Genomic DNA, 10,134 nt, shown 5'->3' with positions numbered 1-10,134 from the left:
GCACAAGGCATAGTTGATACCATACTCTTCCATCCAAGGTGATTGAGGTGATGATGCCCCCTACAGAACAACGTCTACATCTTTAGAAGCACAAAGACTTCTTCATTGATACTCGGCTGTCCCCGGATGTCGACAAATCAGTCCTCGAGCCCCTACGTTCTATTTTGTTCTTGGCAATAATCTGGGCATAAGCCGGGTAAGAGAAATCCATAAAGGTAAAAGATCCATACGTTCCGAGGTTACATTATCACCGTCAACAAAAATTACAAGATGGAAGAAGAGAAGCCAACATTGTGGCAGGGCACAGGTTGTGAATAGTAGCGGATTACCTTACACGAGATCGGGCCTACATCCTTTCCGATTACAGCTCCATGCCAGTGAGGCGACTTGGACGTGGTGTGTCTAGAGCTATTCTGCCGATGCACAGGGATCCCCGGTGCGGATATACCCGATGGTCAATCATCCAAACTCAACAAGGGATAGTACTTGCTATGATAGGACTCACTAAAACGTCTTTATTTAGAATTAACCTCATCTTCTTACGGACAAAGGAAGAGAAAAAGTGGTTGAGCCAATATTTACTTCCCTACCCTGGCGAACTTCATTTACCTAGCAATCTCGGATGCGACGAGTGGTTTCTGTGCCTTGACCATCTGTATGGTTGTTGGCATGACCAGTGTCATGTGCATGATCAGTGTTATCAGCATGACCAGAGCCTTTTCTTCCACTTGTGAATGTCACAGCGTTTGATTGAGCCGATTCCGGTGAATACCGCCATGACCGCCTCGAACCGTACCTCTCCCAACGCGAGCCTAGTTTCTGCGTTCCTCCCCTTCGTCAATTAGACGAGGGATGGCCTTGGAGAAACACCTGATTGTACAGTAACTCATCTTCCCGACCCTAGTGTTGTGCGGTGTACGTGGTTCGTAGAGACCTGTGAGCATGGACATATATGCGATGCGACTAGTTGTCAACGGATCATCGCATCACTCCCCTTGGGCTCACTTGCCACCAAAGAACGCGGTAATCTTGCGTGTCCCATCGGTCTTGGATGTCTTTGCTGCACTGCCGTTGCTCGTGGCGCTCCTGGTACCCTGCTTCTTTGCAGGTGTTGAAGTCTTCTTTGCAAGACTCTTGGTAGGCGACGCAGTCGCAATACGTTTACATCGCGGCTCGCCTTCCGCGCTACTAGCGACCATATCCTCGTCTTCGTGCTCTCGCTTGATGCCTTTTGACTCACAAGTCTCAGGTACAGGCAACGGCGCATTATCTTCCGTAGTCTCGACACAGTCAGTCGTAGCACGCGTCTCATTGTCGTCGTGCTCGACTTTCACCATGTTCTTTCCATGAGCCGCCTTGGATTCGGCGGCTTTCTGTTGATTGCCAAAGAAGTTGGCAATGTTGTTCTTGTTCGCCGCGCTGTTTATCGGCACGAGGAAAGAGGGCGAGTTGTTGCCAACCTTGCCAACGTCTTTGCTGACCGGGTAGCATTCCAGCTCACCCTCATACGGTTTCAACAGCTCCTGCAACTCCTTACTCCATTCCGTCCTATTTGGGTCGAGCCAGGTTCGTACTGCATCAGATCCATTGTCCAATATGACAGGCATGCGATCGTGCAGGAAACTGAGCTGCTTGTTCGAATCGGTGGTGATGATGCTGTAGGTAAAGAGCTTCTCGCTAGAGTCTTCAAACTGCACACTGTCCCACAAACCAGCGAAGCACATGAGCTGACCGTCCTTGCGCTTAGTAAAGTGTGGTATCTTGTCCTTGCCCCCGTTCTTCTTCAGCCATTCGTAGAAGCCCTGTGCGACGACGATGCAGCGCTTCTTCTTCTTCATGGTTGTCCACATGCCACGATCTTCAATGAGGGAATCGTCGCGGCAGTTGATTGTCTTCATCTTGGAGCCATAGTCTGGGTTGCGCTTTGTCCAAAAGGGCACGAGTCCCCACTGCATAGACTGCAGCTTGTACTTTGTGTCTTCGGTCGCACCTTCCTGCTGGTCACCTGTTTCGGGACCATCTGCTCGGTATACGAGACCGTGGTAACCGGGGGCGAAGTTGTAGCTTTGGCGCACGTTACTATCGTCGTCGGGTGCCTCTTCTACAGGCATCTGCGACTGCTCGAGCTGCTGGCGGACCTCAGAAGGCCGCTGGGAAGCTTGTCAGATGGCGCATGGGAACTCGTGTCAAGGCGCATACTCACCAAGGCCAGCACGTAGCGACCACACATGGCAAATCGACTCTGTGCATTGCCCGTGAGGTCGAGGCTGCGGGAAGGCAACGCGACGGCGGCGCGTTGATGGTTGACTACGTCATGAGGCTCGTCGTCAGCCCTACGCGGAACTCGACGCGACGCGTGGGGCACTAAAAGTTCGTTCCGTCATGCACTCGCTCCACCAAGCGGCCGCCGCATGCCACCTCGCACGTCTTTTTGCCCATTGCCCGGCGCACAATGTTCAGCACGACCATAGCCCGAGGAGCTGCGCCCCGAACAAGCGCCGCATTCACACTCGCACGCTGCGAAGCGCGAGCTCCCCTGACAACGCGATGCACACCACCACGACTGCCCGCTAAGCCATGGCCGCGGCGGCCAATACAGCAGCAATTGAGTCGCCGCTACCGGTCAACGATGCGCGAGCAGTTCTCAGAGCAATACCACAAAAGCCCCGTCTTGTTTCCCTTTGCGATTGCGACAATCGCGCTCGTGGCGGGTATCTGCGTCTTCTACATACCCTGGTACTACAAGAACGTCATCATCAAACCCTACCACAACTTCCCCGAGCCCGTCGCCAAGAAGCTGCGGAAAGCCTTGTTCTATTCCCGCGGGAAGTGGCTCGATATTCGCGAGGCGAACAAGCATTTCCGGCAGGCGCTTGCGCTTGCTGATGAGATGGGCATGGATCCGTTTAGCGACGAGATCATGGGAGTGAAATATACCATTGCTGCCTTGTTCGAGGACGCCGGGTACTACAGCCTGGCTATCGATGTGTTGGAGATTATGCGAAACGACTGCCAGAAGTGGGTCGACGAGTTCTCGGATAAGCATTGGACGACGGGGAACAGGAGCAGGGTGAAGAAGAACATGGTGCAGATTAATCTCAAGCTGGGCCAGCTCTACGACGTGAGATATGTCAATGAGCCGGAGAATGGAGAGAAGCGACTAGTCGAGGCTGTTGAGAGTGCGCTCAAGGAGCAACAAAGGCGGGAGAGGGACGGTGTTAAGAATGGCGAGGGGCCATGGTTGACCAACGATGAGATGGGTGGTGTGCTAGAAGGTATGATCATACAATGTTTGCCTTGGTGCACGCGTACTAACGTCTTGTAGCTCTTGGAACACACTACGAGCAATTCGACTCACACTACCTTGCTGCGCCGCTGTTCGTCAAGGCGCTCCAGCTCTGCCCACCAACATCATGCCACAGCGTTGTCCTAAGTACGTACACCATGCCCCATTCCCCCAATTCATACTAACAAATTCACCACAGTGAACAACATATCAACCTGTCTCGTCCAACAAACCCCTCCCTCCAGCACCGACGCCATCACCATGGCCCCCGAACCCTCCGACTTCCCCGTCTCAAACTCCGCTCCCCGCGCCCTCCTCATAGACCAAGCGCGGCAATGGGCCGAGCGCGCACTAGCACAAGCAGCACACATCAAGGCGCCAGAGCGCAATGAAGAGTGCGACGTGGGCTGTGCGGTTGCGACACATAACCTAGGTGAGTTTTTCGAAATGGAGGGCAAGCTTGGTGAGGCAAGGCAGAGGTACGAGGAGGCGGCTAGTCTGGCCAAGAAGATGGGGTTCAAGGACGGGTTGGTAAATGCGAGAGCGGGTATCAAGAGATGTAAGGATTTGGAGAAGGCGTGATGTGTGAGAGATTGGGAGGAGTGGACATGATGGATGGGAAATGCATCACGTGCTGCTGGCTTGTAAGATGTGCTGGGTGGTCAGAACTATTCGGCACGCGCGTCTGCGCACATGATACCAGGAGCGGTAGGCGAACATCAGTGTTTGTCAATATCCAGCTGCTTTAGAATTGCAGTATCGAACAAGAATAGCGCACAACTCCCCTCCAAACAACCTGGGACAAGTGAAGCGTAGAGTCGGAGGAAAGTGATTTCGACTTGGTTGTTCGATCTTGCTTATCCATAAACCTCTGGTAGGCAACAGTTTGAGTGGTTCCTCAATGCATTGTACCTTCTTATTAGCACTGGCCACGGCAGTCAGAGCGCCCTTCTCATGGCAGTTGCCAAGCCGCTAATACCGACATCAACTTTGTTACTTCCATGTTCTTCCTACTTACGTTCCTCATTCATCTCAAGTCTTCGACCACTCCTATCTTCATCCGATGACAAGGCCGAGAGCAAGGCATGTAGCGAGGCATCTTATCGCTCGTTCTGCGCCACGTACCCAAACGGCGATTCGTCGGATAGAGCACATGCAACAACTCTTTCCTGCAACCCCCACACGTTCGTCAATTCGCAGGGTCGTCATATAAAGGTGGCGATCCTGTTGTTGACCGGTGTCTGAATCTGCCTATGGTTCGTGAAGTGCATGCGATACGACAAGTACGCCTGCAGCGAGGCGAGGTCGTTACCCCGCCTGCCGTGCATGCAGACGTCGAAGATGGTGAGTGCCGATGAGCGCTGGTTGGCAGACGCTTGCAGTCTCAATAAAACCATCAGTTCACCGGTTGATTCGCACACGGGGTATGTTTCTATGGCCATCTTCCCGCTTCTGTACTGTCCGATCATATCTATACTCATATATCGACAATCTTTCCGCATCGTGAACCGATGTAAACCTTTTACCTAAATCACAGAGTCGATATTACAAGTGCAAGATGGAACCTGTCGGCCTCACCCTTACGGTCATCAGCCTCCCAGCAGCTCTTACCATGACGTTCAAGTCGCTTCGGAAAACTGTAAAATCCATCAAATACGCGAAACGCGAACTTCAAGATCTTGATGAAGAGATCAATCTTTTTGCCGATATTTACGATACTTTTCTCGACGCGTGTGACGAGGCATCACTGGATATTGAAGGTGCCTCGAGAATCAAACGACACTTGCGATCCTGGACAGAGAAGGTCAAGGAAGGGTTCAGAAATCTACTTCATCGGGTGCAGGCGGTGGGCAGGGATCCTAGATATGAGCACTCCACAATTGAAGTGATCACTGCTCATTACAGATGGATCATGAGCAAGAGTACCTTGAGGTACTTACGTGCTTGCCTTAACGTGGCAAGACAGAGCATGGTCGCATTCACAAATATTCGCGTCCTTGGAAAACTAAATGAGGAGCTGGCCTTTCTCCAATCTGCCTTGACCTCCACGGCCGAGAGACAGAGCATCGAATTGCGACATGGAGTCGGGCTGGAGGAGCGCATACAAGTTGTACAAATGAAAACGTAAGTCAGGAATAGATATGGACGTGGCTTCACTGATTCGCGCAGTCACAACCGACGTACGCAGCGGCACAAGATCGACCGTCGCTTAGATGAAGTAATCAATCAAGTCAGAGCCTACGAGGAGAAAAATATAGATCATGATCTTGTTCCACAAGAGAAACCGCTGCTGCAATTTCGACGATCAGTAGATCGATTCGTCGACCAAATTGTTTCTCAAGAGAAGTCTGATCGAAAGGCTCGCCGAATGCAGGACAGTAGCTCAGTACTTACGTCTGAGTCGAGTGCTACTACCCCAACACAATCTACTCAGTCTTCGTATGATCCAAGACAAGCACCGGAATCCCCTCCAACATCGCCCGAACCATCTATAGCAAGAGGCCCTACTGTAGAGATACAGCCCGAGGAAAACAAACCATCACCTACCATTCCAGTACTCTGTTCGCTCCGCAAGTTTCAACCACTACGTTTAACGCCGATCAAACACAAGCAGGTACCACCGTCTGGACCACCGACCGATACACGTTTATCTCATCTATCAGACCCAGATGTCCCGCCGGCCGATGAAGTCAGATGGATCATGCATGTCGATCCTAAAATCCTGGGAGAGGATAAAGATGATCCTGAAGATGGGATATCTGAAGAAGAGATCCCGACAGAGAAGCAAGCTACGGGGTCGAAGCCAAGCATATGGAAAGCTGCTAGTGGACAGCAGGGAGATATGCCGAAGAGTTTACGCATACACCGGCAGAGGAGTCGTTCACCTCAGGACTTTTGGTAGGGTAAAGAGCTGGATCAATAGATGTCAGGATTTGGAGATGGTTTGGAATATGTGGAGCAGCGAGATCCCAACATCGCAGATCAAACAGTCTCCGCGGGCAGCAATTATCTGGACATAGCTCGTTTAGTTTTGAGACTTGGGTAGGGAGAATCTAACCATTCAAACTACTACATCTGTCAGAGTCCTGTACCAAGTAGATATAGACAGCCCATACTGCTGAGATTGTGCTGCCAACGTCGAGAATCTCTTCGAACAGGATTTGGGGCAAGCTCTTATGAGGGTACATTGTGGCACCGCGGGGTTCACATGTACAGGAGGATCATGCTCGACCCGCAATCGGGGATAGATAAGCATAGTGAATTCAAGTTTATAACTATCGAAGGTGGGTAGGTGACTGATAAAGATCGCAAGCTTGCTTTCTAGCTCCTCATACTCCTCGGCTTCCCAGTCTTACGTGACTACCTGCTACACCACAACATCATCTTGCGCACACTGTCTCTCATTGGTATTGACTTTTCAATTGTCAAACACCGTTCGCGATGCCAGCATTCGAAGACTCTGTTGAGCGATTGCGTATCTGGATTTTGGGTATACCAGTCTTGCGCGGTCGACGATCTCTCACTTTTTCTGGGACGTTCTCAGCCACCCCTTGGCATGGCAAGTCGATTTGAAGCTTTAGTGAAGTTTCGTCGTTGCAATTCTCCTCTTCCTTATCCTCAGGTTCATCCTCATCGACGAAATTGAAATTCTGTAGAAGCTTGGTGATGTCGATAATCCTTTCAGCTTGCAATAGGTTGTTTCCAGGATTGCTGGCGGCCAGGGATACTGCGAGACTCATTGCATTCTTGATCTACAATGCTGTTAGCTCTCACCAGATATGAATCCCACAACAACTCACTTCGCGACCGTTTAAGTTGAGGGTAGCCAGTTCATCGAACCCATCTTCACTGATGTCGATATGGATACTAGGATTCTTCCTGGAGTCTTCCACGAATGTTTTCCAAATCTTTTTCCGAGTGGAGGTATTGTGGCGATGGTAGTGATGGCAGAAGTGAATACGGCCTGCGATTCCTTAGCCTTGCGCCCATCTCTTTGCAATACAAACTTACTTTGGAAGGCCGGATCGATAGACTGAGCCCGATTGGTGGTCAAGATCAGAATTCCAGTATAATACTCGATCTCTCGCAGAAATACAGAGATAATGGCATTCCTTTCCAGGTCATTGTCGTTTCTCTTCGCAAGATAAACGTCAGCTTCGTCTAGCAGAAGTACAGCATTCCACCTTGAGGCAAGCTCGAGATACGTCTTCAACGACCTATTGATCTCATGCGCATCACTTCCAAGCCCACCGCAAGACATGACGTATAGTGGCAACTGAGAGATCTCAGCTACAGCTTCTGCCGTCAATGTCTTTCCTACACCCGGTGGACCCAATAGAAGGCCCACCAAGCCTTTACCTTTACCCTTAATGATGTCATCAAAGCCAGACTGTTCCTTTCCATGAGACCGGATTAAGCTCTCCAGTAGTTCTTTCTGACGCGCATTCATGACAAGTTGTCCCCAGACGTTCGGGTTCCAATCGGGTTTTCCAACTCGAGAGACCGAGAAAGTCCCTAATGTCCATCAGTAAAGCCACTGTTGAAACGGAGGCGTTTCTATTCACCCCAGGTTGAGTCTCCGAGACTGAATCCATACACCTTGCCCGAAAGCATGACTTTCAGTATATCTGTCATATCCTCCTTCTTGTAGAAACTTCGGGATTCCGAGGTATGCTCGTCGTCGGGTGAATCTTCAGGATCATAGTAGTCCTGGGCCCTGCGACGCCTCCTGACAGGTCTAGGCGGCGGTGGTGGGTGGGGATACGGAGCCGATGTTCCATAACGTGAAGCTCGTGGTCCATAGCCCGATGATGCTCCAGTTTCAGCATTGGACAGAAGACGCGGACCACGAAAAGACGGTTCTTCGACATTGGATTTTTCCTTCTCCTTTTTCTCAGACAACACGTAGCCGAAGGCCATTGTTTGAAATTTCTCGGAGGGCTCAGATTGCATGGCTTCTTTGACCTCTGGAACCATTGTTAGTTCTGGTTCCAGCTCTACATAAGTAGCAGCATCAATTATCACACGGCCATGGGTCTACACGATGGTCAGACTACTTCAACAGTCATAGGATATTGTATACCTTGAACTTCACAGCTGATTGCTTTCCTACTCGCATTCCGTACCCTTCATGCTCTCTCAAGCGATAACCATCACCATGGAAGACCAGTTGAATGTTACCTCGCCTTAGTAGTCGGGCATGAAGACGTTGACGATCCGTGTGATACTCCACTGGATATACTGGCAACTCACCAATGGGTAGAGCGCCCTCAAATTGGGGAATCCTGAGCCCCTCTCTCACGATTCCAAGTCGTACACCATCTGAATCTATGTGATTAGCAGATATCGCAAGATAGTAGGATCCGTTCTGGTCCTGAGTCACTCCCGAGGCTTCAAGGCGGTGAATTCGATCGTTTCCCAGTTCGTCTTTTGAGTAGATCAGCGTGTTGGGTGCAAGTATTGTCCATAGGTTGTTGAACGTCATCTTTTTCTCCTTGAGGAGTTGCTCAACGTTAGGTATCAAGTCGCCATATTCCTCTTCAATGAACTGGAGAGCGACATCAAGTTCCGTAATGATAGCTTCCTGCGTTTCGCTTGGGTCTCCATTCTGGAGCGCTTGTTTACGCTCGAGTATATCGTTACGTGACCAGTACAACAGCTCCGGTTTTACCTACAAGCCGTTTAGTGACCCAACGAGCAAGCAGCGATTATTATAGATCACGTACTGTATTCGAGGTATCCCCGAGGAAGACTCCACGCGTATCCTCATGAATGCTCTTCAATTCTTCGAGAAGTAACGTCCCCTTGATGTCGACTTCGGTTTTGACAAAAACCCCCTTATCTGAGTATATTCTCCGAACTTGAATCACCACACTGCTATGCTTGTTCTTGGACGATTTCTTCCGTCTGGCAGCCGAAGACACAAGGATAGTCTCACGTGAATTCCTGGGTATATTAGTAGGTCAGTTATAAGATCACGGCAGCCTCTCACTTGTCGTAACTGTAGCATAGTCAGTCCCATGTAACAACTGCCTTCACGCCTCTTACAATTGATCTTTGTACGTCAACTTCTTTTTCCTCCTGTTTGCATTGCCCTCGCCAGCGGCGGTGTCAGGCAGATCGGTCCCAATGTCAGAACGCTCCGCGAAGGATGCGTTGGTCTCTGGATCGAGACCGGTAGACCTTTTGGTGCCCAAGCGGTGAAATGAATCCATGTTGTTGATTATGTCTAGAAATTAGACCAAGTTCTCTATGTTGAGTGATAAAAGGTGCAGCGTGTGTAATGATTGTTCAGCCTCGCGGCGAAGGCCGGTCCGATCCTTGATCCGATTGACAGAAGCAATGATTTAACTACACAAAATAGACTGCGCTACAGATTTTACGATGAGGCTGAGCAATTTGAGTGCTTGTCCGTCTAAAATACGAAAGGGATAATTCGCCGTCGAGCCAGCTGCAGCCCAGTCTTTGTGGGTTACACAGCATCCTTTAGTGCTTAGATTCAATTCACAGCCCCCTCAAACCCTGTCACAGTAAGGCTGTTTAGATGGTGGACTCTCTGGAATCATAAGTGGGGCCAAATGATCATTTAGCCGACGTGGCTTGCGTTAGGGTTGTGACTGTGGCTGCCGACATGGTTGCATCTCAACAGTAAGCATGCATGATCCTTCACAGCTCACTCCGCTTCGACATGATGCTGCGATAACAGGCAGCTGCGCAAGGGATGCTGTATTATGTATTTGGATGATCCGAACATGATGGCAAAAGACGACAAGTTCGCAATCGAGGGAATTTGCACAGACTCTAGAACATCGTCCTCACTATAATTCAGATGATACAAGATATGCCAT

The 10,134-nt window shown here is 50.2% G+C and overlaps 4 protein-coding genes across 4 annotated transcripts; 2 read left to right on the top strand and 2 right to left on the bottom strand.

The window, feature by feature from the left end:
* Positions 1-1,001: 1,001 nt before the first annotated feature.
* On the bottom strand, positions 1,002-2,230 carry J4E82_010170 (uncharacterized protein; the record flags this gene model as incomplete). The annotated part of the gene is made up of 2 exons (XM_051736386.1): positions 1,002-2,150; positions 2,204-2,230. The coding sequence occupies 2 exons, from the start codon at positions 2,228-2,230 to the stop codon at positions 1,002-1,004; spliced, it is 1,176 nt and encodes a 391-aa protein (XP_051583839.1).
* Positions 2,231-2,452: 222 nt separating this feature from the next.
* Positions 2,453-3,868, top strand: J4E82_010169 (uncharacterized protein; the record flags this gene model as incomplete). Its single annotated transcript, XM_051736385.1, has 3 exons — positions 2,453-3,275; positions 3,326-3,433; positions 3,486-3,868. 3 exons carry the CDS (start codon positions 2,453-2,455, stop codon positions 3,866-3,868), a joined length of 1,314 nt encoding a protein of 437 aa, XP_051583838.1.
* A 976-nt stretch (positions 3,869-4,844) lies between these two features.
* Positions 4,845-6,188, top strand: J4E82_010168 (uncharacterized protein; the record flags this gene model as incomplete). Its single annotated transcript, XM_051736384.1, is given in 2 exon segments — positions 4,845-5,410; positions 5,426-6,188. 2 exon segments carry the CDS (start codon positions 4,845-4,847, stop codon positions 6,186-6,188), a joined length of 1,329 nt encoding a protein of 442 aa, XP_051583837.1.
* A 523-nt stretch (positions 6,189-6,711) lies between these two features.
* On the bottom strand, positions 6,712-9,501 carry J4E82_010167 (uncharacterized protein; the record flags this gene model as incomplete). The annotated part of the gene is made up of 8 exons (XM_051736383.1): positions 6,712-7,038; positions 7,087-7,250; positions 7,298-7,801; positions 7,852-8,253; positions 8,540-8,957; positions 9,013-9,232; positions 9,279-9,287; positions 9,335-9,501. The coding sequence occupies 8 exons, from the start codon at positions 9,499-9,501 to the stop codon at positions 6,712-6,714; spliced, it is 2,211 nt and encodes a 736-aa protein (XP_051583836.1).
* Between the last annotated feature and the right edge of the window lie 633 nt (positions 9,502-10,134).

The sequence above is a fragment of the Alternaria postmessia genome (assembly GCF_024291825.1).
Source record: "Alternaria postmessia strain BMP 2775 chromosome Unknown scaffold_114, whole genome shotgun sequence".
NCBI lineage: Eukaryota > Fungi > Ascomycota > Dothideomycetes > Pleosporales > Pleosporaceae > Alternaria > Alternaria postmessia.
Note: the sequence above shows the minus strand (reverse complement) of the source record. Positions and strands in the feature narration are given on the sequence as shown.